Here is a 27892-nt window from a genome sequence, read left to right as displayed (position 1 = left end):
GCTTTTACATAAAGAGTAGAACCAGCTCACCTGCTTTTACATAAAGAGTAGAACCAGAACACCTGCTTTTACATAAAGAGTAGAACCAGCTCACCTGCTTTTACATAAAGAGTAGAACCAGAACACCTGCTTTTACATAAAGAGTAGAACCAGCTCACCTGCTTTTACATAAAGAGTAGAACCAGCTCACCTGCTTTTACATAAAGAGTAGAACCAGAACACCTGCTTTTACATAGAGTAGAACCAGAACACCTGCTTTTACATGAAGAGTAGAACCAGAACACCTGCTTTTACATAGAGAGTAGAACCAGCTCACCTGCTTTTACATAAAGAGTAGAACCAGAACACCTGCTTTTACATAAAGAGTAGAACCAGAACGAACACCTGCTTTTACATAAAGACTAGAACCAGCTCACCTGCTTTTACATAAAGAGTAGAACCAGAACACCTGCTTTTACATAAAGACTAGAACCAGAACACCTGCTTTTACATAAAGAGTAGAACCAGAACACCTGCTTTTACATAGAGTAGAACCAGAACGAACACCTGCTTTTACATAAAGACTAGAACCAGCTCACCTGCTTTTACATAAAGAGTAGAACCAGAACACCTGCTTTTACATAAAGACTAGAACCAGAACACCTGCTTTTACATAAAGAGTAGAACCAGAACACCTGCTTTTACATAAAGAGTAGAACCAGAACACCTGCTTTTACATAAAGAGTAGAACCAGAACACCTGCTTTTACATAAAGACTAGAACCAGAACACCTGCTTTTACATAAAGACTAGAACCAGAACACCTGCTTTTACATAAAGAGTAGAACCAGAACACCTGCTTTTACATAAAGAGTAGAACCAGAACGAACACCTGCTTTTACATAAAGAGTAGAACCAGAACACCTGCTTTTACATGAAGAGTAGAACCAGAACACCTGCTTTTACATAAAGAGTAGAACCAGCTCACCTGCTTTTACATAAAGAGTAGAACCAGAACACCTGCTTTTACATAAAGACTAGAACCAGAACACCTGCTTTTACATAAAGAGTAGAACCAGAACACCTGCTTTTACATAAAGAGTAGAACCAGAACACCTGCTTTTACATAAAGAGTAGAACCAGAACACCTGCTTTTACATAAAGACTAGAACCAGAACACCTGCTTTTACATAAAGAGTAGAACCAGAACACCTGCTTTTACATAAAGACTAGAACCAGAACACCTGCTTTTACATAAAGACTAGAACCAGAACACCTGCTTTTACATAAAGAGTAGAACCAGCTCACCTGCTTTTACATAAAGAGTAGAACCAGAACACCTGCTTTTACATAAAGAGTAGAACCAGAACACCTGCTTTTACATAAAGAGTAGAACCAGAACACCTGCTTTTACATAAAGAGTAGAACCAGAACACCTGCTTTTACATAAAGAGTAGAACCAGAACACCTGCTTTTACATAAAGAGTAGAACCAGCTCACCTGCTTTTACATAAAGAGTAGAACCAGAACACCTGCTTTTACATAAAGACTAGAACCAGAACACCTGCTTTTACATAAAGAGTAGAACCAGAACACCTGCTTTTACATAAAGAGTAGAACCAGAACGAACACCTGATTTTACATCAAGAGTAGAACCAGAACACCTGATTTTACATAGAGTAGAACCAGCTCACCTGCTTTTACATAGAGTAGAACCAGAACACCTGCTTTTACATAAAGAGTAGAACCAGAACACCTGCTTTTACATAAAGACTAGAACCAGAACACCTGCTTTTACATAAAGAGTAGAACCAGAACACCTGCTTTTACATAAAGAGTAGAACCAGAACACCTGCTTTTACATAAAGAGTAGAACCAGAACACCTGCTTTTACATAAAGAGTAGAACCAGAACACCTGCTTTTACATAAAGACTAGAACCAGCTCACCTGCTTTTACATAAAGAGTAGAACCAGAACACCTGCTTTTACATAAAGAGTAGAACCAGAACACCTGATTTTACATAGAGAGTAGAACCAGAACACCTGCTTTTACATAAAGAGTAGAACCAGCTCACCTGCTTTTACATAAAGACTAGAACCAGAACACCTGCTTTTACATAAAGAGTAGAACCAGCTCACCTGCTTTTACATAAAGAGTAGAACCAGCTCACCTGCTTTTACATAGAGAGTAGAACCAGAACACCTGATTTTACATAGAGAGTAGAACCAGAACACCTGCTTTTACATAGAGAGTAGAACCAGAACACCTGCTTTTACATAGAGAGTAGAACCAGAACACCTGCTTTTACATAAAGAGTAGAACCAGAACACCTGCTTTTACATAAAGAGTAGAACCAGAACACCTGCTTTTACATAAAGAGTAGAACCAGCTCACCTGCTTTTACATAAAGAGTAGAACCAGAACACCTGATTTTACATAGAGAGTAGAACCAGAACACCTGATTTTACATAGAGAGTAGAACCAGAACACCTGCTTTTACATAAAGAGTAGAACCAGAACACCTGCTTTTACATAAAGAGTAGAACCAGAACACCTGATTTTACATAAAGAGTAGAACCAGAACACCTGCTTTTACATAAAGAGTAGAACCAGAACACCTGCTTTTACATAAAGAGTAGAACCAGCTCACCTGCTTTTACATAAAGAGTAGAACCAGAACACCTGATTTTAATCTATGATTTGACTATTAGATGTTCAACGTTTCTTTTGAAAAAATGTTTTTAAAAGGAATAGTTTCACTGTATTGAAACGAAAGTAAAATAAGTGACAGATGGATCACTAATCATATGAAATAAATAATGTACAGAAATGACTGTCAAAACCAACAAAATAACTATGGCTTTAAAATGATGATGAAACATGGAGAAATGTTGGGGTCAAGAGCCTTTTAAAATCTTCCTAGAATGTGACAAGGGGTTGCTGAATGCTGACTTATTGAGTTCTCCATGTGGTCTATATTAAAGGGCACTTCTTTTAATATAACAGGGTTTAATTCAATATTGGTGCAGAACTTCTACTTAAAACATCAAAGGGAAGCAAAAGGTACTCTTTGTGGAACGACCTATGGGCTAATAAGATTATTTTTGTGTTTGTGGTATGGGATAATGTTAATTAGTAATGTAATATACTCAAATTTCCCAGAAAAATCCACCCTTACTCCTAAATGATCTGCCTGCTCCTAACCTTACCTATAATGTCCTTCCTTGGAGGGAATCTGAAGGGCACGATGCATAGTGGCACTGGTAACTGTGGAGTTTGACACCACACACACTGGCACCTGCCAGTCACCTGGGAACACCTACTGGATGAAAGGGCTATAAGAGGAAGGTAATTCATTACATTGCTGTTACTGAATGAAAAAAAAAATCTAAACAGGATCCAATTGGGACGACCCAACTCTGACGTCACCCCATTGAAGTTTACATTTAAAATGGTTGAGGTAAGGGTTAAGGTTAGGGTAAGGGTTAAGGTTTGGAGTAGAGTTCAGGGTAGGGACATTCCAAGGATACCGGATCACTAACCGTTTCTGAATTGACATTGTGGATTTTTGTACTTTATTCCAATAAGTAAAATAATCAAGGTTTTCTTATTACCATTATCCATTGAAATATGCAAACGAGAAAATAATAGAAAGATGCATAATAAAAAAGACAATTACACTAGAAGAATATTAGCTTATAAAACGTGAATCTTTAAAGCGCATGGAAAATAGATTATATCCCAGTTTCTTGTGGTTTCTTGAAACATTGCGCCCTCTTGTGGTCAGAAAGGTACATAGCCAGGTGTAATATCATTTCTCCGTCTTCCGCCATTTCTTACGCAACATCCGGTTGTGCAGCAGCCATTTTGTCTGTTCATGCAAGTCCACCCCTCACGTTCAAGAACTGCGTTCCCACTTCGAAATTACCCGAAATATTGTATTTATATCGCTTTATTTATACTATGTAGTACTTTAAAACGGATTTAAAAAATCCGTTTAATATTAAAAGTTCGAAAAGGATATTTTCTTCGAAATAAATATCGTAATTTGTGTTGTGCGCACGGATAATTAAGGTTATGTCGTGCGAGGAAAGCTACTTAGCCATCAGACGTTATCTGTCCGACGAGCGGGAGCCGTACGCACCGGGGACCCATGGCAATACTAAAAGAAAGATACGTAAAGCAGCCGCTTGCTATGTCGTGCGGAATGGCACACTGTACTACCAGAGAAGGCAGAAGGGCCTGGATGAATTCACCGAGTTGGAAGTGGTGTTGCAGGCAGGACGGAGGAAGGAACTTATCGACGAGTCACACATTGTGGCCGGAGGAGAGCACCTCAACCAGCATCACACTTGGGAATCAATTTCTCAGAAGTATTGGTGGAGAGGTAAAATAGCATAAAACTGCTAAAATGAACTGGCAACAATTTCTTTTATTTTATCTAGGTCTGAGAACATGCGTAAAACAAAACACCAGTTGAGTCTTCCCTAACAGTTTATCTATGGCTTGCTAGATAGCTAACCAGTGTTTGATTGGTCAATGCAGGGCATGCTTGTCAACGCACGCCACTCATCAATATTCAAATGTAATGCCAATCTCTCCACATTCATGCTCAACATCTTTCAAAAACAGAAGTTAGTCCTTAAATGAATCACATTTTTTTATTAATGTTATGAGAGCAGTACTAATGCACCATAATAATGAATGTCAAATTGTATTTGTCACACACGGTTAGCAGATGTTAATGCGAGTGTAGTGAAATGCTTGTGCTTCTAGTTCCGACAATGCAGTAATAACCAACGAGTAATCTAACCTAACAATTCCACAACTACTACCTTATACACACAAGTGTAAAGAGATGAAGAATATGTACATAAAGATATATGAATGAGTGATGGTACAGAACGGCATAGGCAAGATGCAGTAGATGGTATCGAGTACAATATACCCTACATTACTCATCTCATATGGGTATGTAAACAAAGTGGCATAGTTTAAAGTGGCTAGTGATACATGTATTACATAAAGATGCAGTAGATGATATAGAGTACAGTATGAGTAGGGTATGTAAACATTATATTAAGTGGCATTGTTTAAATTGGCTAGTGATATATTTTTTTACATTCATTTCCATAAATTTCCATTATTAAAGTGTCTGGAGTTGAGTCAGTGTGTTGGCAGCAGCCACTCAATGTTAGTGGTGGCTGTTTAACAGGCTGATGGCCTTGAGATAGAAGATGTTTTTCAGTCTCTCGGTCCCAGCTTTGATGCACCTGTACTGACCTCGCCTTCTGGATGATAGCGGGGTGAACAGGCAGTGGCTCGGGTGGTTGTTGTCCTTGATGATCTTTATGGCCTTCCTGTGACATCGGGTGGTGTAGGTGTCCTGGAGGGCAGGTAGTTTACCCCCGGTGATGCGTTGTACAGACCTCACTAACCTCTGGAGAAGAGGTCGTCCGATTAATCGGAATGGCCGATTAATTAGGGTATTTTTGGGCACCGATTTAAATAATAATACAAACTTTTTTTTATACTTTTATTTAACTAGGCGAGTCAGTTAAGAACAAATTCTTATTTTCAATGACGGCCTAGGAACAGTGGGTTAACTGCCTGTTCAGGGGCAGAACGACAGATTTGTACCTTGTCAGCTCAGGGGATATATTCTTGCAACCTTACAGTTAACTTGTCCAACGCAATAACGGCCTGCCTCTCTCTCATGGCACTCCACAAGCAGACTGCCTGTTACGCGATTGCAGTAAGCCAAAGTAAGTTGCTAGCTATCATTCAACTTCTACTTATCTTATAAAAAACAATCATAATCACTAGTTAACTACACATGGTTGATGATATTACTAGATATTATCTAGCGTGTAGCGAAATGCATATAATCTGACTGAGCATACAAATATCTGACTGAGCGGTGGTAGGCAGAAGCAGGCGCCTAAACATTCATTCAAACAGCACTTTCGTGCGTTTTGCCAGCGGCTCTTGGTTGTGCGTCAAGCATTGCCCTGTTTATGACTTCAAGCCTATCAACTCCCGAGATGAGGCTGGTGTAACCGACGTGAAGTGGCTGGCTAGTTAGCGCGCGCTAATAGCGTTTCAAACGTCACTCGCTCTGAGCCTTCTAGTAGTTGTTTCCCTTCCTCTGCATGGGTAACGCTGCTTCGATGGTGGCTGTTGTCATTGTGTTCCTGGTTCGAGCCCAGGGAGGAGCGAGGAGAGGGACGGAAGCTATACTGTTACACTGGCAATACTATAGTGCCTATAAGAACATCCAATAGTCAAAGGTTAATGAAATACAAATGGTATAGAAGGAAATAGTCCTATAATAACTACAATAACTACAACCTAAAACGTCTTACCTGGGAGTATTGAAGACTCATGTTAAAAGGAACCACCAGGTTTCATATGTTCTCATGTTCTGAGCAAGGAACTTAAACGTTAGCTTTCTGACATGGCACATATTGCACTTTTACTTTCTTCTCCAACACTTTGTTTTTGCATTATTTAAACCAAATTGAACATGTTTCATTATTTACTTGAGGCTAAATTGATTTTATTGATATATTATATTAAGTTAAAACAAGTGTTCATTCAGTATTGTTGTAATTGTCATTATTACAAATAAATAAAATGTCTGATTAATCGGTATCGGCTTTTTTGGTCCTCCAATAATCGGTATCGGCGTTGAAAAATCGTAATTGGTCGACCTCTACTCTGGAGAGCCTTACGGTTGTGGGCGGGGCAGTTGCCGTACCAGGCGGTGATGTTCTCGATTGTGCATCTGTAGAAGTTTGTGAGGGCTTTTGGTGACAAGCCAAATTTCTTCAGCCTCCTGAGGTTGAAGAGGCGCTGCTGCGCCGCCTTCACCACTCTGTCTGTGTGGGTGGACCAATTCAGTTTGTCCGTGATGTGTACGCCGAGCAACTTAACTTACTACCCTCTCCACTACTGTCCTGTCGATGTGGATAGGGGGGTGCTCCCTCTGCTGTTTCCTGAAGTCCACAATCATCTCCTTTGTTTTGTTGACGTTGAGTGTGAGGTTATTTTCCTGACACCACACTCCGAGGGCCCTCACCTCCTCCCTGTAGGCCGTCTCGTCGTTGTTGGTAATCAAGCCTACCACTGTAGTGTCGTCCGCAAACTTGATGATTTGAGTTGGAGGCGTGCATGGCCACGCAGTCGTGGGTGAACAGGGAGTACAGGAGAGGGCTCAGAACGCACCCTTGTGGGGCCCCAGTGTTGAGGATCAGCGGGGTGGAGATGTTGTTACCTACCCTCACCACCTGGGGCGGCCCGTCAGGAAGTCCAGGACCCAGTTGCACAGGGCGGGGTCGAGAGTTTGGAGGGTACTATGGTGTTAAATGCTAAGCTGTAATCAATGAACAGCATTCTTACATAGGTATTCCTCTTGTCCAGATGGGTTAGGGCAGTGTGGTTGAGATTGCGTTGTCTATGGACCTATTTGGGAGGTAAGCAAATTGGAGTGGGTCTAGGGTGTCAGGTAGGGTGGAGGTGATATGATCCTGGACTAGTCTATTTCATGATGACGGAAGTGAGTGCTACGGGGTCTAGCAACTGCAGCTATTGTGTATATGCACACTGTTCATTGGTAATACATTTTGCAATGTGATTTAACCCTGTGTATCTGTCAGGTATCCTGAAGCAGGTGAAGGACTACATGAGACAATGTAGTCAGTGTCAGAACAGACAGGACCGGAGGGGGCTATCGGAGGACGATACCGGACCCAGGCTGGTTGGCCGACCAGGGAGACGCAGGAGGGTCACAACCCCAGCCAGCGAGGAAGAGGAGGAAGAGGAGGAGGAGGAGGAGGAGGGAGACGACGAGATGGACTTTGTGACTTCCGTCCATCACAAGACCCGAAGCCCCAAAACAGTAGCCAAACACGAACTGGTCTTTGTAAGTGTTGCTGAATTTGTAGCCTTATCACTTCAATGTAATATAGTCATCTATTGTCAATTAACAAGAAACATTACTGAACTGAGGAGGATAGTGCATCTTAACATAACTGAACTGAGGAGGATAGTGCATCTTAACATAACTGAACTGAGGAGGATAGTGCATGTTAACATAACTGAACTGAGGAGGATAGTGCATGTTAACATTACTGAACTGAGGAGGATAGTGCATGTTAACATAACTGAACTGAGGAGGATAGTGCATGTTAACATAACTGAACTGAGGAGGATAGTGCATCTTAACATAACTGAACTGAGGAGGATAGTGCATGTTAACATAACTGAACTGAGGAGGACATTGCGTGTTGTATGTGATGTAGGCTCCATGGACATGCCTCATCTGTGTTTTGAGGTGCTTATTCCTACTGTTTACTCTTATTCGCTCACACAAAAAATAAATAGTTGGATTACTAAATGGTGCGTCGTGCTATACATGATGAATATTGAAATTAGCCCATGACAGTAAGATGAAGCAGTTGTCTTGTTTTTGTATGTGTAACGGATGTGAAACGGCTAGCTTAGTTAGCGGTGGTGCTAGCTTAGTTAGCGGTGGTGCTAGCTTAGTTAGCGGTGGTGCTAGCTTAGTTAGCGGTGGTGCTAGCTTAGTTAGCGGTGGTGCTATCTTAGTTAGCGGTGGTGCTAGCTTAGTTAGCGGTGGTGCTAGCTTAGTTAGCGGTGGTGCGCGCTAAATAGCGCTTCAATTGGTGACGTCACTTGCTCTGAGACCTTGAAGTAGTGGTTCCCCTTTGCTCTGCAAGGGCCGCGGCTTTTGTGTAGCGATGGGTAACGATGCTTCGTGGGTGAAAGAAGTTGATGTGTGCAGAGGGTCCCTGGTTCGCGCCCGGGTTTGGGCGAGGGGACGGTCTAAAATTATACTGTTACATAAATATAAACATGTTTTTGCTAAGGGTTGGATCAGCTTTAATATTGTGGATAGATGGTTTCTTCCATCAATGTAATTGTCTGCATCATTTCCAATACCCCATATATTGTTTGGGTAAATATATATATATACACAGTGCTCAAAAAAATAAAGGGAACACTAAAATAACACATCCTAGATCTGAATGAATGAAATATTCTTATTAAATACTTTTTTCTTTACACAGTTGAATGTGCTGACAACAAAATCACACGATTATCAATGGAAATCAAGTTTATCAACCCATGGAGGTCTGGATTTGGAGTCACACTCAAAATTAAAGTGGAAAACTACACTACAGGCTGATCCAACTTTGATGTAATGTCCTTAAAACAAGTCAAAATGAGGCTCAGTAGTGTGTGTGGCCACCACGTGCCTGTATGAACTCCCTACAATGCCTGGGCATGCTCCTGATGAGGTGGCGGATGGTCTCCTGAGGGAACTCCTCCCAGACCTGGACTAAAGCATCCGCCAACTCCTGGACAGTCTGTGGTGCAACGTGGCGCTGGTGGATGGAGCGAGACATGATGTCCCAGATGTGCTCAATTGGATTCAGGCCTGGGGAACGGGCAAGCCAGTCCATAGCATCAATGCCTTCCTCTTGCAGGAACTGCTGACACACTCCAGCCACATGAGGTCGAGCATTGTCTTGCATTAGGAGGAACCCAGGGCCAACCGCACCAGCATATGGTCTCACATGGGGTCTGAGGATCTCATCTCGGTACCTAATGGCAGTCAGGCTACCTCTGGCGAGCACATGGAGGCCCCCCAAAGAAATGCCACCCCACACCATGACTGACCCACCGCCAAACCGGTCATGCTGGAGGATGTTGCAGGCAGCAGAACGTTCTCCACGGCGTCTCCAGAATCTGTCACATGTGCTCAGTGTGAACCTGCTTTCATCTGTGAAGTGCACAGCGCGCCAGTGGCGAATATGCCAATCTTGGTGTTCTCTGGCAAATGCCAAATGTCCTGCACGGTGTTGGGCTGTAAGCACAACCCCCACCTGTGGACGTCGGGCCCTCATATCCACCCTCATGGAGTCTGTTTCTGACCGTTTGAGCAGACACATGCACATTTGTGGCCTGCTGGAGGTCATTTTGCAGGGCTCTGGCAGTGCTCCTCCTGCTCCTCCTTGCACAAAGGCGGAGGTAGCGGTCTTGCTGCTAGGTTGTTGCCCTCCTACGGCCTCCTCCACGTCTCCTGATGTACTGCCCTGTCTCCTGGTAGCGCCTCCGTGCTCTGGACACTACGCTGACAGACACAGCAAACCTTCTTGCCACAGCTCGCATTGATGTGCCATCCTGGATGAGCTGCACTACCTGAGCCACTTGTGTGGGTTGTAGACTCCGTCTCATGCTACCACTAGAGTGAAAGCACCGCCAGCATTCAAAAGTGACCAAAACATCAGCCAGGAAGCATAGGAACTGAGAAGTGGTCTGTGGTCACCACCTGCAGAACCACTAGTTTATTGGGGGGTGTCTTGCTAATTGCCTATAATTTCCACCTGTTGTCTATTCCATTTGCACAACAGCATGTGAAATGTATTGTCAATCAGTGTTGCTTCCTAAGTGGACAGTTTGATTTCACAGAAGTGTGATTGACTTGGAGTTACATTGTGTTGTTTATGTGTTCCCTTTATTTTTTTGAGCAGTGTGTGTGTGTGTGTATGTATGTGTGTGTATATATATATATATATATATATATATATATATATCTCATTCATTAAGGGAGAGGTTGTAATCTGAATAAAGGAGAGGTTGTATTCTGAATAAAGGGAGAGGTTGTAACCTGAGTAAAGGGAGAGGTTGTAATCTGAGTAAAGGGAGAGGTTGTAACCTGAATATAGGGAGAGGTTGTAATCTGAGTAAAGGGAGAGGTTGTAATCTGAGTAAAGGGAGAGGTTGTAATCTGAGTAAAGGGAGAGGTTGTAATCTGAGTAAAGGGAGAGGTTGTAATCTGAGTAAAGGGAGAGGTTGTAACCTGAATAAGGGAGAGGTTGTAATCTGACTAAAGGGAGAGGTTGTAACCTGAATAAGGGAGAGGTTGTAATCTGACTAAAGGGAGAGGTTGTAACCTGAATAAAGGGAGAGGTTGTAATCTGAGTAAAGGGAGAGGTTGTAATCTGACTAAAGGGAGAGGTTGTAACCTGAATAAAGGGAGAGGTTGTAACCTGAATAAAGGGAGAGGTTGTAATCTGACTAAAGGGAGAGGTTGTAATCTGAGTAAAGGGAGAGGTTGTAATCTGAGTAAAGGGAGAGGTTGTAATCTGAATAAAGGGAGAGGTTGTAATCTGAGTAAAGGGAAAAGGCCATTCTTGAACATGGAGTGAGACATTCTTACTAATTTACTAGAGAACCAGTTTGGAGTTATGTATAACTTTTGTATGACTGATGCCTTTAGTGAGAGGTCTAATGCTTTAATATTTAATCATTTCTGCCCTCCAAATTGATATTCATAATATAAATAGGCCCTTTTAATTTTGTCTGGCTTGCATTAAAATTGAATATTTTTTGTTCATATTTATAAAGCAGGTCACTAGGTGTCGGCAAAACCATAAGCAAATAGGTCAACTATGATATGACTAAAGAGTTCATCAGGGTGATTTTTCCACAAATAGACAGGTATTTTCCTTTCCGTGGTAGCAAGATCTTATCTATTTTTTCTAACTTTCTATAAAAATGTATTGGAGTGAGAATTTCTTTCTTTTGGGATTTGTATACCGACTATGTCCACATCTCCGTCAGACCATTTTATTGGTAAACTACACGGTAATGTAAAAGTTTTATTTTTCAGTGATCCAATACGTAATATAGTAAGTATACTTATAATTTGGTTTTAATCCAGAGAGGTTAGCAGAAGTATCTAGATCCTCTATGAGGCCGTGGAGAGATTCTAATTGTGGTTTTAAAAGAGAACATGAATGATCAGCGAACAATGACACCTTAGTTTTTAAGCCACGTATTTCTAATCCCTTAATATTATTGTTTGATCTAATTTTTTACAGCTAACATTTCAATGGCAATAATAAATAGATATGCCGATAGTGGACAACCTTGTTTTGCTCCTCAAGATGGTTTAAAACGTTCTGAGATGTAGCCATTATTTATTATTTTACACCTAGTGTTACTATACATAACTTTAACCCATTTTTATAAGAGATTCTCCAAAATGGAGATATTCTAGGCATTTATAAATAAACTCCAGTCGTACTTTATCAAACACCCTTTCAAAATCAGCTATGAAAACCAGGCCTGGTGTCCCCGATATTTCATAGTATTCTATCGTTTCCAGTACTTGTCTTATATTATCTCTAATGTATCGTCCATGTAAAAAACCTGTCTGCTTAGGATGAATAATATCTGACAATACCTTCTTAATTCTATGCGCGAAGCATTTAGCCAGAATCTTTGCATCACAACACTGAAGTGTAAGAGGCCCCCATTTTTTTTTTTTTTTTTTTTAAATGGACTGGATCTTTATATATACACCACTTGGGTCCTGTTTCAGTAATAATGATATCAGACCTCCTTGTTGTGTGTCTGATAATCTACTATTTATATAGGAGTGGTTAAAACATGCTAATAACGGTCCTCTGAGTATATCAGAAAAAGGTTTGTTATACTTCCACTGGTCTGTCATCCAGGACTGGAGGTTTCCCATCCTTAAAGGCTTTAATCACATCAAGTTCCTCTGTAATATGGTATGCCATCCAGGACTGGAGGTTTCCCAGCCTTAAAGGCTTTAATCACATCAAGTTCCTCTGTAATATGTCTTGTTGCAGGTGGACAGTAAGATGAGACCCTAGTTGTGTTGCAGGTGGATAGTAAGATGAGACCCCAGTTGTGTTGCAGGTGGACAGTAGTCATGACTTCCTGTGTTATCTATCCAGGTGGACGGTAGTCATGACTTCCTGTGTTATCTATCCAGGTGGACAGTAGTCATGACTTCCCGTGTTATCTATCCAGGTGGACAGTAGTCAGGACTTCCTGTGTTATCTATCCAGGTGGGCGGTAGTCATGACTTCCTGTGTTATCTATCCAGGTGGACAGTAGTCATGACTTCCTGTGTTATCTATCCAGGTGGACAGTAGTCATGACTTCCTGTGTTATCTATCCAGGTGGACAGTAGTCATGACTTCCTGTGTTATCTATCCAGGTGGACAGTAGTCATGACTTCCTGTGTTATCTATCCAGGTGGACAGTAGTCATGACTTCCTGTGTTATCTATCCAGGTGGACAGTAGTCATGACTTCCTGTGTTATCTATCCAGGTGGACAGTAGTCATGACTTCCTGTGTTATCTATCCAGGTGGACAGTAGTCATGACTTCCTGTGTTATCTATCCAGGTGGACAGTAGTCATGACTTCCTGTGTTATCTATCCAGGTGGACAGTAGTCATGACTTCCTGTGTTATCTATCCAGGTGGACAGTAGTCATGACTTATTGTGTTATCTATCCAGGTGGACAGTAGTCATGACTTCCCGTGTTATCTATCCAGGTGGACAGTAGTCAGGACTTCCTGTGTTATCTATCCAGGTGGACGGTAGTCATGACTTCCTGTGTTATCTATCCAGGTGGACAGTAGTCATGACTTCCTGTGTTATCTATCCAGGTGGACAGTAGTCATGACTTCCTGTGTTATCTATCCAGGTGGACAGTAGTCAGGACTTCCCGTGTTATCTATCCAGGTGGACAGTAGTCATGACTTCCCGTGTTATCTATCCAGGTGGACAGTAGTCATGACTTCCCGTGTTATCTATCCAGGTGGACAGTAGTCAGGACTTCCCGTGTTATCTATCCAGGTGGACAGTAGTCATGACTTCCCGTGTTATCTATCCAGGTGGACAGTAGTCATGACTTCCCGTGTTATCTATCCAGGTGGACAGTAGTCAGGACTTCCTGTGTTATCTATCCAGGTGGACGGTAGTCATGACTTCCCGTGTTATCTCTCCAGGTGGACAGTAAAGGAGTGGTGAAGCAGTACCTTCCCAGACACGGTCAGACGATGCTGGACAAGCTGAACCAGCAGCGCCTCAACAACCAGTTCTGTGACATCACGCTGCTGATCGAGGGGGAGGAGCACAGGGCCCACAAGGCTGTGCTGGCCGCCTGCAGCGACTACTTTAATGAGCTGTTCATAGAGAAGGGAGCTGTGTCCAGTCACGAAGCGGTGGTCGACCTCTCAGGTAAGACACGTATTCAAAGGTACACTATGTATTCAAGAGTTTGTGGACACCCCTTCAAGTGAGTTGATTTGGCTATTTCAGCCACATGTATAAAATCGAGCACACAGCCATGCCATCTCCGTTGGCAGTAGAATGGCCCGTACGGACCTTTCCAACAAGTCAGTTTGTCAAATGTCTCCCCTGCTAGAGCTGTCCCCGGTAAGATCGCCGCTATTGGCCTCTTTAGCAGTGGAAACGCGTTCTCTGCAGTGATGAATCGCGCTTCACCATCTGGCAGTCCGACGGACGAATCTGTGTTTGGGGGATGCCAGGAGAACGCTACCTGTCCCAAAGCATAGTGCCAACTATAAAGTTTGGTGGAGGAGGGATAATGGTCTGGGGCTGTTTTTCATGGTTCGAACTTGGCCTCTTAGTTCCAGTGAAGGGAAATCTTAGCACTACAGCATACAATGACATTCTAGAATATTCTGTGCTTCCAACTTTGTGGCAACAGTTTGGGGAAGGACCGTTCCTGTTTCAGCATGACAATGCCCCTGTGCACAAAGCGAGGTCCATACAGAAATGGTTTGTCGAGATTGATGTGGAAGAACTTGACTGGCCTACTCAGAGCCCTGACCTCAACCCCGTCGAACACCTTTGGGATGTAGAAACATCTCAAGGATGATCAATAAAACAGGATGCACCTGAGCTCAGTTTAGAGTCTCTTAGCAAAGGGTGAGCCAGGCCTAATCGCCCAACATCAGTGCCCGACCTCACGAATGCTCTTGTGGCTGAATGGAAACAAGCCCCTGCAGCAATGTTCCAACATCTAGTGGAAAGCCTTCCCAGACGAGTGGAGGCTGTTATAGCAGCAATGTTCCAACATCTAGTGGAAATCCTTCCCAGAAGAGTGGAGGCTGTTATAGCAGCAATGTTCCTACATCTAGTGGAAAGCCTTCCCAGAAGAGTGGAGGCTGTTATAGCAGCAAAGGGGGGGGGACCAACTCCATATTAATGCCCATGATTTTGGAATGAGATGTTCGATGTGCAGATGTCCACAGGCTTTTGGTAATGTAGTGTACTTATCATGTATACGTTTTAGTAAGTGATCCCTGTGGAACTTGAACCCACAACTTTGGTGTTGATAGCACTATACTCTTACTAAACACCACAGGACCACATGGGGTCAGACACCAGGGCGACAGCAGTACATCATTTAGCATGGGGACAGACACCAGGAGGGCAGCAGTACATCATTTAGAATGGGGACAGATAGGGTCAGACACCAGGAGGGCAGCAGTACATCATTTAGCATGGGGTCAGACACCAGGAGGGCAGCAGTACGTCATTTAGCATGGGGTCAGATGGGGTCAGACACCAGGAGGGCAGCAATACATCATTTAGCATGGGGTCAGATGGGGTCAGACATCAGGAGGGCAGCAGTACGTCATTTAGAGAAACATCTTGTCTCTCTCTCTCTCCCCTCAGGTTTCAGCAAGGTCAGTTTCCTCCCCCTGCTAGAGTTTGCATACACCTCCAACCTCTGCTTCAACTTCTGTGTGATGGCCGACGTTGCCACGCTGGCCCGACACCTTCTGATGGCCGAGGTCCTTCAGATCTGTGAGTCCGTCCACAAAAAGGTAGAGGAGCAGAAGCTGATGGTCTACCAGCAAGGAGACATCCACACGGTGCTGTCCAGCCAGCCGACACCCCAACAGGCCCCGAATGAAGACCCTGGGGCCTACATTATGACCATCGGCAGCGACGGCCATGCCGTGGTGACTCATACTGGGCTAGCTGGAGCAGGGGATGACCTGGACTCCTTGGCTGTCATGGCAAACACAAACACAGAGTCCTTCAGAGGGGATCTGACGTCTGTAGTCACCCAGGCTCTGGGAGGTGAACCAGGGGAGACTATGACCGTGGTTGGGGAGGCAGGGTCAGAGACGGTGACTTTAGTCACCCACAGTAGCCAGGCCCGGGTAGGCGAGTCGGTCACCCTCTTCTCCCCTACTGGAGAGACCGAGTCCATGACGGTCGTGACCCACAGCGGCCAGGCCGGAGCCAGTGAGTCCCTGGCCGTGGTGTCAGCCTGTCTGGCCCTGGAGCAGCAGCCGCAAGACGGGGACGAGGGAGAGGGGGCCTCCCCCTCCATGGAGCCAGGGGCCTTCCTCATCAGTGTGGACCCAGGGAATGTTGCCCCTACAGAGGTGGTCCATCTGGCTGTAGTGACACTAACACCACAGGAGAATGCGTCAACAACATCATCATCAGCGTCCCGGAAGGCAGAGCCAGCCCCCAAGCCTCCCCTTGCTCCACAACTCCCCAAAAGGAAGAGAGGGCGTCCTGCCAAAGTCAAGCAGGAAGTTGTGGAGGAGCCTCCTGTTGACGAGGAAGTGCCAGAGCCAGTTTCTCCCCCTGCAGAGGAGATCCAGGAAGATATGCAGGGGACCCATGACCCCTATAAGAGACGCCTACGACAGCGTTCCGTGGGGGAGGGAGGGTACGTCAGGCTACACATGGGGCTGGAGAAGGACCCAGCACCCCCACAGCTCCCCAACACCCCCAAGGTAGACTACAACACCAACATAATCAGTCACTGTGTACAGCGCCATGAAAAAACTATTTTCCTCCTTTCTGATTTCCTCTATTTTTGCACATTTCTGACACTGAATGATACAGTTGAAGTCAGAAGTTTACACTTAGGTTGTAGTCATTAAAACTAGTTTTTCAACCACTCCACAAATGTCTTGTTAACAAACTATAGTTTTGGCAAGTCGGTTAGGACATCTACTTTGAGTATGACGCAAGTCATTTTTCCAACAATTGTTTACAGACAGATCATTTCACTTATAATTCACTGTATCACAATTCCTGTGGGTCAGAAGTTTACATACACTAAGTTGACTGTGCCTTTAAACAGTTTGGAAAATTCCAGAAAACGATGTCATGGCTTCTGATAGGCTAATTGACTTAATTTGAGTCATTTGGAGGCGTACCTGTGGATTAATTTCAAGGCCTACCTTCAAACTCAGTGCTTCTTTGCTTGACATCATGGGAAAATTAAAAGAAATCAGGCGAGCTCAGAAAAAAATTGTAGACCTCCACAAGTCTGGTTCATCCTTGGGAGCAATTTCCAAACGCCTGAAGGTACCACGTTCATCTGTACAAACGATAGTACATAAGTATAAACACCATGGGACCACGCAGCCGTCATACCGCTCAGGAAGGAGACGCGTTCTGTCTCCTAGAGATGAACGTACTTTGGTGCGAAAAGTGCAAATCAATCCCAGAACAACAACAAAGGACCTTGTGAAGATGTTGGAGGAAACGGGTACAAAAGTATCTATATCCAGTAAAACGAGTCCTATATCGACATAACCTGAAAGGCCGCTCCGCAAGGAGGAAGCCACTGCTCCAAAACCGCCATAAAAACGTCAGACTACGGTTTGCAACTGCACATGTGAACAAATATCGTACTTTTTGCAGAAATGTCCTCTGGTCTGATGAAACAAAAATAGAACTGTTTGGCCATAATGACCATCGTTATGTTTGGAGGAAAAAAGGGGGAGGCTTGCAAGCCGAAGAACACCATCCCAACTGTGAAGCTCAGGGGTGGAGGCATCATGTTGTGGGGGTGCTTTGCTGCAGGAGGGACTGGTGCACTTCACAAAATAGATTGCATCATGAGGCAGGAAAATTGTGGAAATATTCAAGCAATATCTCAAGACATCAGTTAAGTTAAAGCTTGGTCGCAAAAGGGTCTTCCAAATGGACAATGACCCCAAGCATACTTCCAAAGTTGTGGCAAAATGGCTTAAGGACAACAAAGTCAAGGTATTGGAGTGGCCATCACAAAGCCCTGACCTCAATCCTATAGAAAATGTGTGGGCAGAACTGAAAAAGCGTGCACGAGCAAGGAGGCCTACAAACCTGACTCAGTTACACCAGCTCTGTCAGGAGGAATGGGCCAAAATTCACCCAACTTATTGTGGGAAGCTTGTGGAAGGCTTCCTAAAATGTTTGGCCAAAGTTAAACAATTTAAAGGCAATGCTACCAAATACTAATTGAGTGTATGTAAACTTCTGACCCAGTGGGAATGTGATGAACGAAATAAAAGCTGAAATAATTAATTCTCTCTACTATTATTCTGACATTTCACATTCTTAAAATAAAGTGGTGATCCTAACTGACCTAAAACAGGGAATTTTTACTAGGATTAAATGTCAGTAATTGTAAAAAAAAAAAACTGAGTTTAAATGTATTTGGCTAAGGTGTATGTAAACTTCCGACTTCAACTGTATCATATCTTTAACCAAAACTTAATATTAAATAAAGGAACCTAAGTTTAACATATTCATTTATTTAATTAACTAAGTTATGCAACACCCAATTCTCCCCTGTTTGACAAAATCATTGTCCCTTAATATGCAACAAATAGACAATCAGAAAGGGGACAAATACTTTTTCACAACACTGTAGATGAATTAGCGAGGATTTTACATTAGTCTTGCAGAGCAGACTTTGATCTGTGTGTTTGAGAGAGCGGTTTCACCCAACTGTTCTGTATCTCTCCCCCTGAATCTCACCCCAACACCCCCAAGAAGAGAGGCGGAGGCGCCAAGAGACCAGCTAAAGTGATCGAGGCCGCAGCGACACTGATCGGGATGGAGACTGCTGTCCAGACGGACATGGAGGAGATCCTGTCAGTGGAGGGCGTGGCAGACGGAGCTGAGCCTATCACAGAGCAGGCTGTGGGGGAGTGGCCAGAGCATGGCCCCGCCCATCCAGATGGAGGGAGTGAGGTGGAGGGAGAACACGTCTGTTCAGAGTGTGGACTGTCGTTTCAACGACGCTACGCTCTCATCATGCACACGCTCAAACACGAGAAGACCAGGCGATTCAAGTGTAGCGTACGTAGCAACAACACTGTTCTCTAGGTGTAGTAGTGTACGTAGCAACAACACTGTTCTCTAGGTGTAGTAGTGTACGTAGCAACAACACTGTTCTCTAGGTGTAGTGGTGTACGTAGCAACAACACTGTTCTCCAGGTGTAGTAGCGTACGTAGCAACAACACTGTTCTCCAGGTGTAGTAGTGTACGTAGCAACAACACTGTTCTCTAGGTGTAGTGGTGTACGTAGCAACAACACTGTTCTCTAGGTGTAGTAGTGTACGTAGCAACAACACTGTTCTCTAGGTGTAGTAGTGTACGTAGCAACAACACTGTTCTCTAGGTGTAGTAGTGTACGTAGCAACAACACTGTTCTCTAGGTGTAGTAGTGTACGTAGCAACAACACTGTTCTCTAGGTGTAGTAGTGTACGTAGCAACACTAGATGTAGTAGTGTACGATGCAACAACACTGTTCTCTAGGTGTAGTAGTGTACGTAGCAACAACACTGTTCTCTAGCTGTAGTAGTGTACGTAGCAACAACACTGTTCTCTAGCTGTAGTAGTGTACATAGCAACACTAGATGTAGTAGTGTACGATGCAACAACACTGTTCTCTAGGTGTAGTAGTGTACGTAGCAACAACACTAGATGTAGTAGTGTACGATGCAACACTGTTCTCTAGGTGTAGTAGTGTACGTAGCAACAACACTGTTCTCTAGGTGTAGTAGTGTACGTAGCAACAACACTGTTCTCCAGGTGTAGTAGTGTACGTAGCAACAACACTGTTCTCTAGGTGTAGTAGTGTACATAGCAACAACACTGTTCTCTAGGTGTAGTAGTGTACGTAGCAACAACACTGTTCTCCAGGTGTAGTAGTGTACGTAGCAACAACACTGTTCTCTAGGTGTAGTAGTGTACGTAGCAACAACACTGTTCTCTAGGTGTAGTGGTGTACGTAGCAACAACACTGTTCTCCAGGTGTAGTAGTGTACGTAGCAACAACACTGTTCTCTAGGTGTAGTAGTGTACGTAGCAACAACACTGTTCTCCAGGTGTAGTAGTGTACGTAGCAACAACACTGTTCTCTAGGTGTAGTAGTGTACGTAGCAACAACACTGTTCTCTAGGTGTAGTGGTGTACGTAGCAACAACACTGTTCTCCAGGTGTAGTAGTGTACGTAGCAACAACACTGTTCTCTAGGTGTAGTGGTGTACGTAGCAACAACACTGTTCTCTAGGTGTAGTGGTGTACGTAGCAACAACACTGTTCTCCAGGTGTAGTAGTGTACGTAGCAACAACACTGTTCTCTAGGTGTAGTAGTGTACGATGCAACAACACTGTTCTCTAGGTGTAGTGGTGTACGTAGCAACAACACTGTTCTCCAGGTGTAGTAGTGTACGATGCAACAACACTGTTCTCTAGGTGTAGTAGTGTACGATGCAACAACACTGTTCTCTAGGTGTAGTGGTGTACGTAGCAACACTAGATGTAGTAGTGTACGATGCAACAACACTGTTCTCCAGGTGTAGTGGTGTACGTAGCAACAACACTGTTCTCCAGGTGTAGTAGTGTACGTAGCAACAACACTGTTCTCTAGGTGTAGTAGTGTACGTAGCAACAACACTGTTCTCTAGGTGTAGTAGTGTACATAGCAACAACACTGTTCTCTAGGTGTAGTAGTGACTCTCTGAGTCATGTAAAATGACTGGCAGTCATATGGCTTTGATGGTTTTGTGATGTATCAGTGATTTGTTCTCTCAAGTTTATTTGCCAAGTGAAATAAATACAGTACATTAGAAATCCTGCTCAAGTCTCTCTCTCTCTCTCTCTCTGTCTCTCTCTCTCTCTCGGTCGGTGTGTCTGTCTGTGTCTGTGTGTGTCTGTCTCTCTGTCTGTCTCGCTCTCTCTCTCTCTCTCTCTCTCTCTCTCTCTGTCTCTCTCTCTCTCTCTCTCTGTCTCTGTCTCTGTCTCTCTCTGTCTCGCTCTCTCTCTCTCTCTCTCTCTCTCTCTCTCTCTCTCTCTCTCTCTCTCTCTGGTCTCTAGTTATGTAACAAGGAGTTCCAGTACGCGGCCTCTCTGAGGGCCCATCTGACCAGACACAAGCACCAGAAGAGTCAGAGGCCGCCCCTGGTCAGGGTCCCCCAGCCCTACGGCGAGGAGGGCCTCGAGGGGGACGGCAGGACCAAGGGACGCACCAAGAGAGAGTTTGTCTGTGACATCTGTGGAAAGACTCTTCCTAAGCTGTACTCTCTGAGGATTCACATGCTCAACCACACTGGTCAGTCAATCCCCCCCCCCCCCCCCCCAAATCCAGTCTTCTTCTCTTCCGTCCTCCTCTTCCTCATTGTCATTGTTCTAATGATCATTTCCACAGGGGTACGGCCCCACTCCTGCAGGGTCTGTGGGAAGACCTTTGCTCATAAACACAGCCTGAAGATGCACAGAGGTCTTCATGACGCTGTTAAACAGTTCCACTGTCTGCTCTGTGACAAGTCCTTCGCTAGTAAGAGAAGTCTGGAGGAACACACCAGTATTCACACAGGTCTGTCTATACATTACCGTTTACCTTACACATATCCTTTGTCACACTTCTGAGCCAAATGGAGCTGATCAAATCAGAGCCCCCCCCCCCCTATGCTCCTTTCAGACCCCTCTCTGATCAAATCAGAGCCCCCCCCCCCCCCTATGCTCCTTTCAGACCCCTCTCTGATCAAATCAGAGCCCCCCCCCCCCCCCTATGCTCCTTTCAGACCCCTCTCTGATCAAATCAGAGCCAAAGAAAAGGCCTGGTAAGGCCTCCACCATGGTTGCTAGAAAGGACAGTGCTTGGTGTTTTGGTGGAAAACTCTTGTCTCGGGCACCTCTCCAGAATCTACCATAGGTGTTATTGGGTTGAGATCTGGTGACTGAGACACACACACACACCCTGTAAACCCCCCCCCTATGCTCCTTTCAGACCCCTCTCTGATCAAATCAGAGCCGTCCCCCGTCCCCCCCCCAGACCCCTCTCTGATCTGTTAAGTATCCCTGTTAAATGTCTTCCGGGTGAATCTAAGTATCTCTGTTAAATGTCTTCCAGGTGAATCTAAGTATCTCTGTTAAATGTCTTCCAGGTGAATTTAAGTATCTCTGTTAAATATCTCTGTTAAATATCTCTGTTAAATGTCTTCCAGGTGAATCTAAGTATCTCTGTTAAATGTCTTCCAGGTGAATCTAAGTATCTCTGTTAAATGTCTTCCAGGTGAATCTAAGTATCTCTGTTAAATGTCTTCCAGGTGAATCTAAGTATCTCTGTACCCAGTGTGGGAGGTCGTTCCACCGAGCCTCTGGTCTGAGTAAACACTTAAAGAGGCACCAGCCCAGACCTGACGTACGAGGATTCCCCTGTAGTCAGTAAGGATCTTCTCTCATAAACGCTCTCTGATTCTGTAGCTGTGTGTGCAGTGTTTCCCCTATAATGATTTATTTAAAACATTTAAATATTTTTAGGGATGGTAAAACGTTTTCAGTGTAAACTTATACGACTTAAACTAGATATCAAATATGTAGAAAAGATCATGGAGATTTATATATTTTTTTTAAATAAGATCAAGTTTGAGAAATAAAAACCAACCAAAATAGAAACTAGACAGTCGGGGAGAATCTTAAATTCCCAAAATGTCGAGGCATGGGGCCTCCATTTTGATTTAACGTTTGAGTCACTCAGACATCATGAGGTAAAATGTATACAATTGCAGGAAATTAGGTTTAAAACTGCTTTTTTTTATCTCATGATTTTATTATTTTTTTAATTGCAGGAAACTAGCTTTTATAAAACAGCAACATTTTGTCTCTGTGGCCAAGAGGAGGGCCTCTAAAATGTAGGTTGGAGACAACGGCATTGTCCACGTCCCGTATACCACTCCCCCCTCCCACGCTAACTTTCCACCGCTCCTGGAAAAAGTCCTAGGGGAAACACTGTGTGTGTGTGTGTGTGTGTGTGTGTGTGTGTGTGTGTGTGTGTGTGTGTGTGTAATGGATTCGTGCACATGTTCTGTTCTATACATCATGACTGTATCCTTCCTCCAGCTGTGATAGAAGTTTCTTTGAGGCCAAAGACCTGCAGCAGCACATGAACAAACACCTGGGACTCAAGCCCTTCCAGTGTCAGGTGGGGAGTAGTCATTATTATGTTATATTAGAATATGTTATTAGATTAGATTGTTATTAGATTAGATTGTTATTAGATTAGATTGTTATTAGATTGTTATTAGATTAGATTGTTATTAGATTAGATTGTTATTAGATTAGATTGTTATTAGATTAGATTGTTATTAGATTAGATTGTTATTAGATTGTTATTAGATTAGATTGTTATTAGATTGTTATTAGATTAGATTGTTATTAGATTAGATTGTTATTAGATTAGATTGTTATTAGATTAGATTGTTATTAGATTAGATTGTTATTAGATTAGATTGTTATTAGATTAGATTGTTATTAGATTAGATTGTTATTAGATTAGATTGTTATTAGATTAGATTGTTATTAGATTGTTATTAGATTGTTATTAGATTGTTATTAGATTGTTATTAGATTAGATTGTTATTAGATTAGATTGTTATTAGATTAGATTGTTATTAGATTAGATTGTTATTAGATTAGATTGTTATTAGATTGTTATTAGATTAGATTGTTATTAGATTAGATTGTTATTAGATTAGATTGTTATTAGATTAGATTGTTATTAGATTAGATTGTTATTAGATTAGATTGTTATTAGATTAGATTGTTATTACATTGTTATTAGATTAGATTGTTATTAGATTAGATTGTTATGTTATTAGATTGTTATTAGATTAGATTGTTATTAGATTAGATTGTTATGTTATTAGATTATTAGATTAGATTGTTATTAGATTAGATTGTTATTAGATTGTTATTAGATTGTGATTAGATTGTGATTAGATTGTGATTAGATTATTAGATTAGATTGTTATTAGATTAGATTGTTATTAGATTAGATTGTTATTAGATTAGATTGTTATTAGATTGTTATTAGATTGTCATTAGATTAGATTGTTATTAGATTCGATTGTTATTAGATTGTTATTAGATTAGATTGTTATTAGATTGTTATTAGATTAGATTGTTATTAGATTGTTATTAGATTAGATTGTTATTAGATTGTTATTAGATTAGATTGTTATTAGATTGTTATTAGATTATGTTATTAGATTAGATTGTTATGTTATTAGATTATGTTGTTAGATTAGATTGTTATGTTATTAGATTGTTATTAGATTGTTATTAGATTAGATTGTTATGTTATTAGATTATGTTATTAGATTGTTATGTTATTAGATTGTTATTAGATTAGATTGTTATTAGATTGTTATTAGATTGTGATTAGATTATTAGATTAGATATTAGATTAAATTGTTATTAGATTAGATTGTTATTAGATTAGATTGTTATTAGATTGTTATTAGATTAGATTGTTATTAGATTGTTATTAGATTAGATTGTTATTAGATTAGATTGTTATTAGATTAGATTGTTATTAGATTAGATTGTTATTAGATTAGATTGTTATTAGATTAGATTGTTATTAGATTAGATTGTTATTAGATTGTTATTAGATTAGATTGTTATTAGATTGTTATTAGATTAGATTGTTATTAGATTAGATTGTTATTAGATTAGATTGTTATTAGATTGTTATTAGATTGTTATTAGATTAGATTGTTATTAGATTGTTATTAGATTAGATTGTTATTAGATTAGATTGTTATTAGATTGTTATTAGATTAGATTGTTATTAGATTGTTATTAGATTAGATTGTTATTAGATTAGATTGTTATTAGATTAGATTGTTATTAGATTGTTATTAGATTGTTATTAGATTAGATTGTTATTAGATTGTTATTAGATTAGATTGTTATTAGATTGTTATTAGATTAGATTGTTATTAGATTAGATTGTTATTGTTATGAGGTTCTATCATATCGTGAGGTACTATTGTTAGATAATGTTCTGTATTGTATCAGATCTGTGGGAAGTCTTACAGCTGGAAGAAGGACTGGTACTCCCACGTCAAGTCCCACAGCGTGGCAGAGCCTTACAGGTGAGTCCCCACTAATGCGTTCACAGCCGTCAGCTTTGACCTAGTCTATAGTCAGTCGGTCTTCTCTGTCGAATGAGTGAGGCAGCCCGGTTAAAGCCCTTCAACAGGCGTCGATGTTAAACAGGATATTTCTTATAATGCTCCTCTGTCCTGTAGGTGTAACGTCTGTGGTAAGGAGTTCTTTGAGAAGGCTCTGTTCAGGAGACATGTGAAGAAGGCCACGCATGGCAAGAAGGGCAGAGTCAAGCAGAACCTAGAGAGAGAGTGTGAACACTGTGGCAGGAAGTTCACCCAGCTCCGAGAGTACAGACGACACATGAACAACCACCAGGGTGAGACACATACACAAATCCACAATCTGTCATTCTTCAACCTAATGGCAGCCCTAAAGGGATGGGACTGGAGAAATGTAACCAATCCTGAGATCGAGCCGTCTATGCTGACGGGTCAATGAGAGCAGCATCTCAAACAGATATAAGATGCAAACAACACTGTTCAACTGGGTCTAATTATTGTCTCTGTCTAAAACCGTAAAGTCACTGTGACTAGAGGAGTACAACGTAGTGCTGGTCATATAGAGATGTGTTGATTGGGTGACTAGAGGAGTATAGAGATGTGTTGATTGGGTGACTAGAGGAGTATAGAGATGTGTTGATTGGGTGACTGTACAACGTAGTGCTGGTCATATAGAGACACATGTCCTCTTCTCTCAGGAGTCAAACCCTTTGAGTGTCTTACGTGCGGCGTAGCCTGGGCCGACGCCCGCTCTCTGAAGAGACACGTACGCACCCACACCGGCGAGCGCCCTTACGTGTGCCCCGAGTGCCAGGAAGCCCACATCGATGCCCGCTCCCTACGGAAGCACATGACCAAGTGCCACGGCGACCTCCTGCCGGGGAAGATCATGCTGGAGAAAGATACCCTACAGTTTCACAACCAGGGTACTCAGGTGGAACACGCCGTCTCCATCCTGGCGTCCGATCTCCCCCCCGAGCTCCGGCCCGTCCAGCCGCCGCCGGCCGAGGAGATCGAGACGGTGCTGATCACGGAGGAGACGGTGGAGGCGGTAGAAGCGGTTCAGGCCGTACAGGGTGACGGGGTCGCGACCTTGTCGGACCAGAGTATCATGCAGGTGGTGAACTATGTGCTGTCCCAGCAAAGTGTGCTGCCTGGGGGGGTGAAGATGGAGGGAGATGAAGGGCAGGAGGTAATACAGACCATGGAGCAGACCATGGAGCAGCAGGAGGTAATACAGACCATGGAGCAGCAGGAGGTAATACAGACCATGGAGCAGCAGGAGGTAATACAGACCATGGAGCAGCAGGAGGTAATACAGACCATGGAGCAGCAGGAGGTAATGCAGACCATGGAGCAGCAGGAGGTAATACAGACCATGGAGCAGCAGGAGGTAATGCAGACCATGGAGCAGCAGGAGGTTATACAGACCATGGAGCAGCAGGAGGTTATACAGACCGTGGAGCAGCTGGAGGTAATACAGACCATGGAGCAGCAGGAGGGAGATGGAGGGCAGGAGGTTATACAGACCATGGAGCAGCAGGAGGGAGATGGAGGGCAGGAGGTAATACAGACCGTGGAGCAGCAGGAGGGATATGGAGGGCAGGAGGTAATACAGACCGTGGAGCAGCAGGAGGGAGATTGAGGGCAGGAGGTAATACAGACCATGGAGCAGCAGGAGGTAATACAGACCATGGAGCAGCAGGAGGTTATACAGACCGTGGAGCAGCAGGAGGGAGATGGAGGGCAAGAGGTAATACAGACCATGGAGCAGCAGGAGGGAGATTGAGGGCAGGAGGTAATACAGACCATGGAGCAGCAGGAGGTTATACAGACCGTGGAGCAGCAGGAGGGAGATGGAGGGCAAGAGGTTATACAGACCGTGGAGCAGCAGGAGGTAATACAGTCTGTTGAGGTGACTCACATGGCAGAGGTGGAGGGATGTGACAGACGGCACCTAGTAGACTGACTCAGTCACGAGGCCAGCGTTTCCCAAACTCAGTCCACGTTTTGGTTTTTGCTCTTAACACGACACAGCTATTTAAAATGACCAACTCACCATGGAGCTTTGATCATTTGAATCAGCTGTGTCGTGCTAGGCCAAAAGCTAAACATGCCCCCCCCCCCCCCTTGGCACTTTTGTAACGGCCATTTCCTGCAATCTAGAGCAACAAAAAAGGCCTTGAATGATAAATAAAGTTTAAAAAATAACTTGTTTTCTTTATTTTAATTTAATGTTTACGTAGTGGCGCTGCTAGTCCACAAGGTGGCACTGCGCCCCCTCTTCCATTATTTGAGGAGAACCTTGTAGTGTCCCTGAATCAGCTGGTCAGGTCCGGTGACTAGTGCTATGTGGTTACTCTATCCTCTGTTAGAGTACATTACTGTCGACCAGGGGCCCATAGGGCTCTGAGTGGGCCGCTATGTAAGGGGGGGGGGGGCCATTTGAGAGGGACCATTTGAGAGGGACCCTTGGATTGCTAATCATAACCCCAGGTGGAGTGAGTGGTAGACCTGCTTCCTCGACAGAGATGGGACTGTGTGGAGTAACAGGGAACCTGGGGTTCAGTAGGACACAAAGGAAACTCATCTGTGTTGTTATTGGACAGATTGAGGTCCTGCCTGGCTGTTTTCGTCCTGTTGACCAGGCCCCTGCTCCGCCTCAACCCAGGGGACCATCCTTCTCTCTACAGTGGGACAGAAAGTACCAAGTCGACTTTTATTTTGTTTATGTACATTGAATGAACTGAGGTTTTGACTTTTCTGTTCGATCTTGTGTATAATGTGTAATAAAACGACAATCATTAAAATATTCTGAATTAA

At 43.1% G+C, this 27892-nt stretch overlaps 1 protein-coding gene across 4 annotated transcripts; it reads left to right on the top strand.

The window, feature by feature from the left end:
• The first annotated feature begins 3829 nt into the window (after positions 1-3829).
• On the top strand, positions 3830-27892 carry LOC110490602 (zinc finger and BTB domain-containing protein 11). 4 transcript variants are annotated; one of them, XM_090236484.1, is made up of 13 exons: positions 3830-4367; positions 7639-7904; positions 13842-14073; positions 15541-16622; positions 18661-18966; positions 20991-21225; positions 21322-21489; positions 22223-22340; positions 23016-23097; positions 24978-25054; positions 25211-25386; positions 25768-26327; positions 26940-27892. In XM_090236484.1, exons 1-13 carry the CDS (start codon positions 4058-4060, stop codon positions 27036-27038), a joined length of 3711 nt encoding a protein of 1236 aa, XP_090092610.1. In that variant the 5' UTR covers positions 3830-4057; the 3' UTR covers positions 27039-27892. The 4 variants fall into 4 exon arrangements, with proteins under 4 accessions (XP_090092610.1, XP_090092609.1, XP_090092608.1 ...); XM_090236483.1 differs by having other exon boundaries at positions 18658-18966; XM_090236482.1 differs by having other exon boundaries at positions 25768-27892.

The sequence above is a fragment of the Oncorhynchus mykiss genome, chromosome 5 (assembly GCF_057628025.1).
Source record: "Oncorhynchus mykiss isolate SJ-2025 chromosome 5, ASM5762802v1, whole genome shotgun sequence".
Lineage (NCBI taxonomy): Eukaryota > Metazoa > Chordata > Actinopteri > Salmoniformes > Salmonidae > Oncorhynchus > Oncorhynchus mykiss.
The sequence above is the reverse complement of the archived record's forward strand: the minus strand, read 5'-3'. Positions and strand labels throughout refer to the sequence as shown.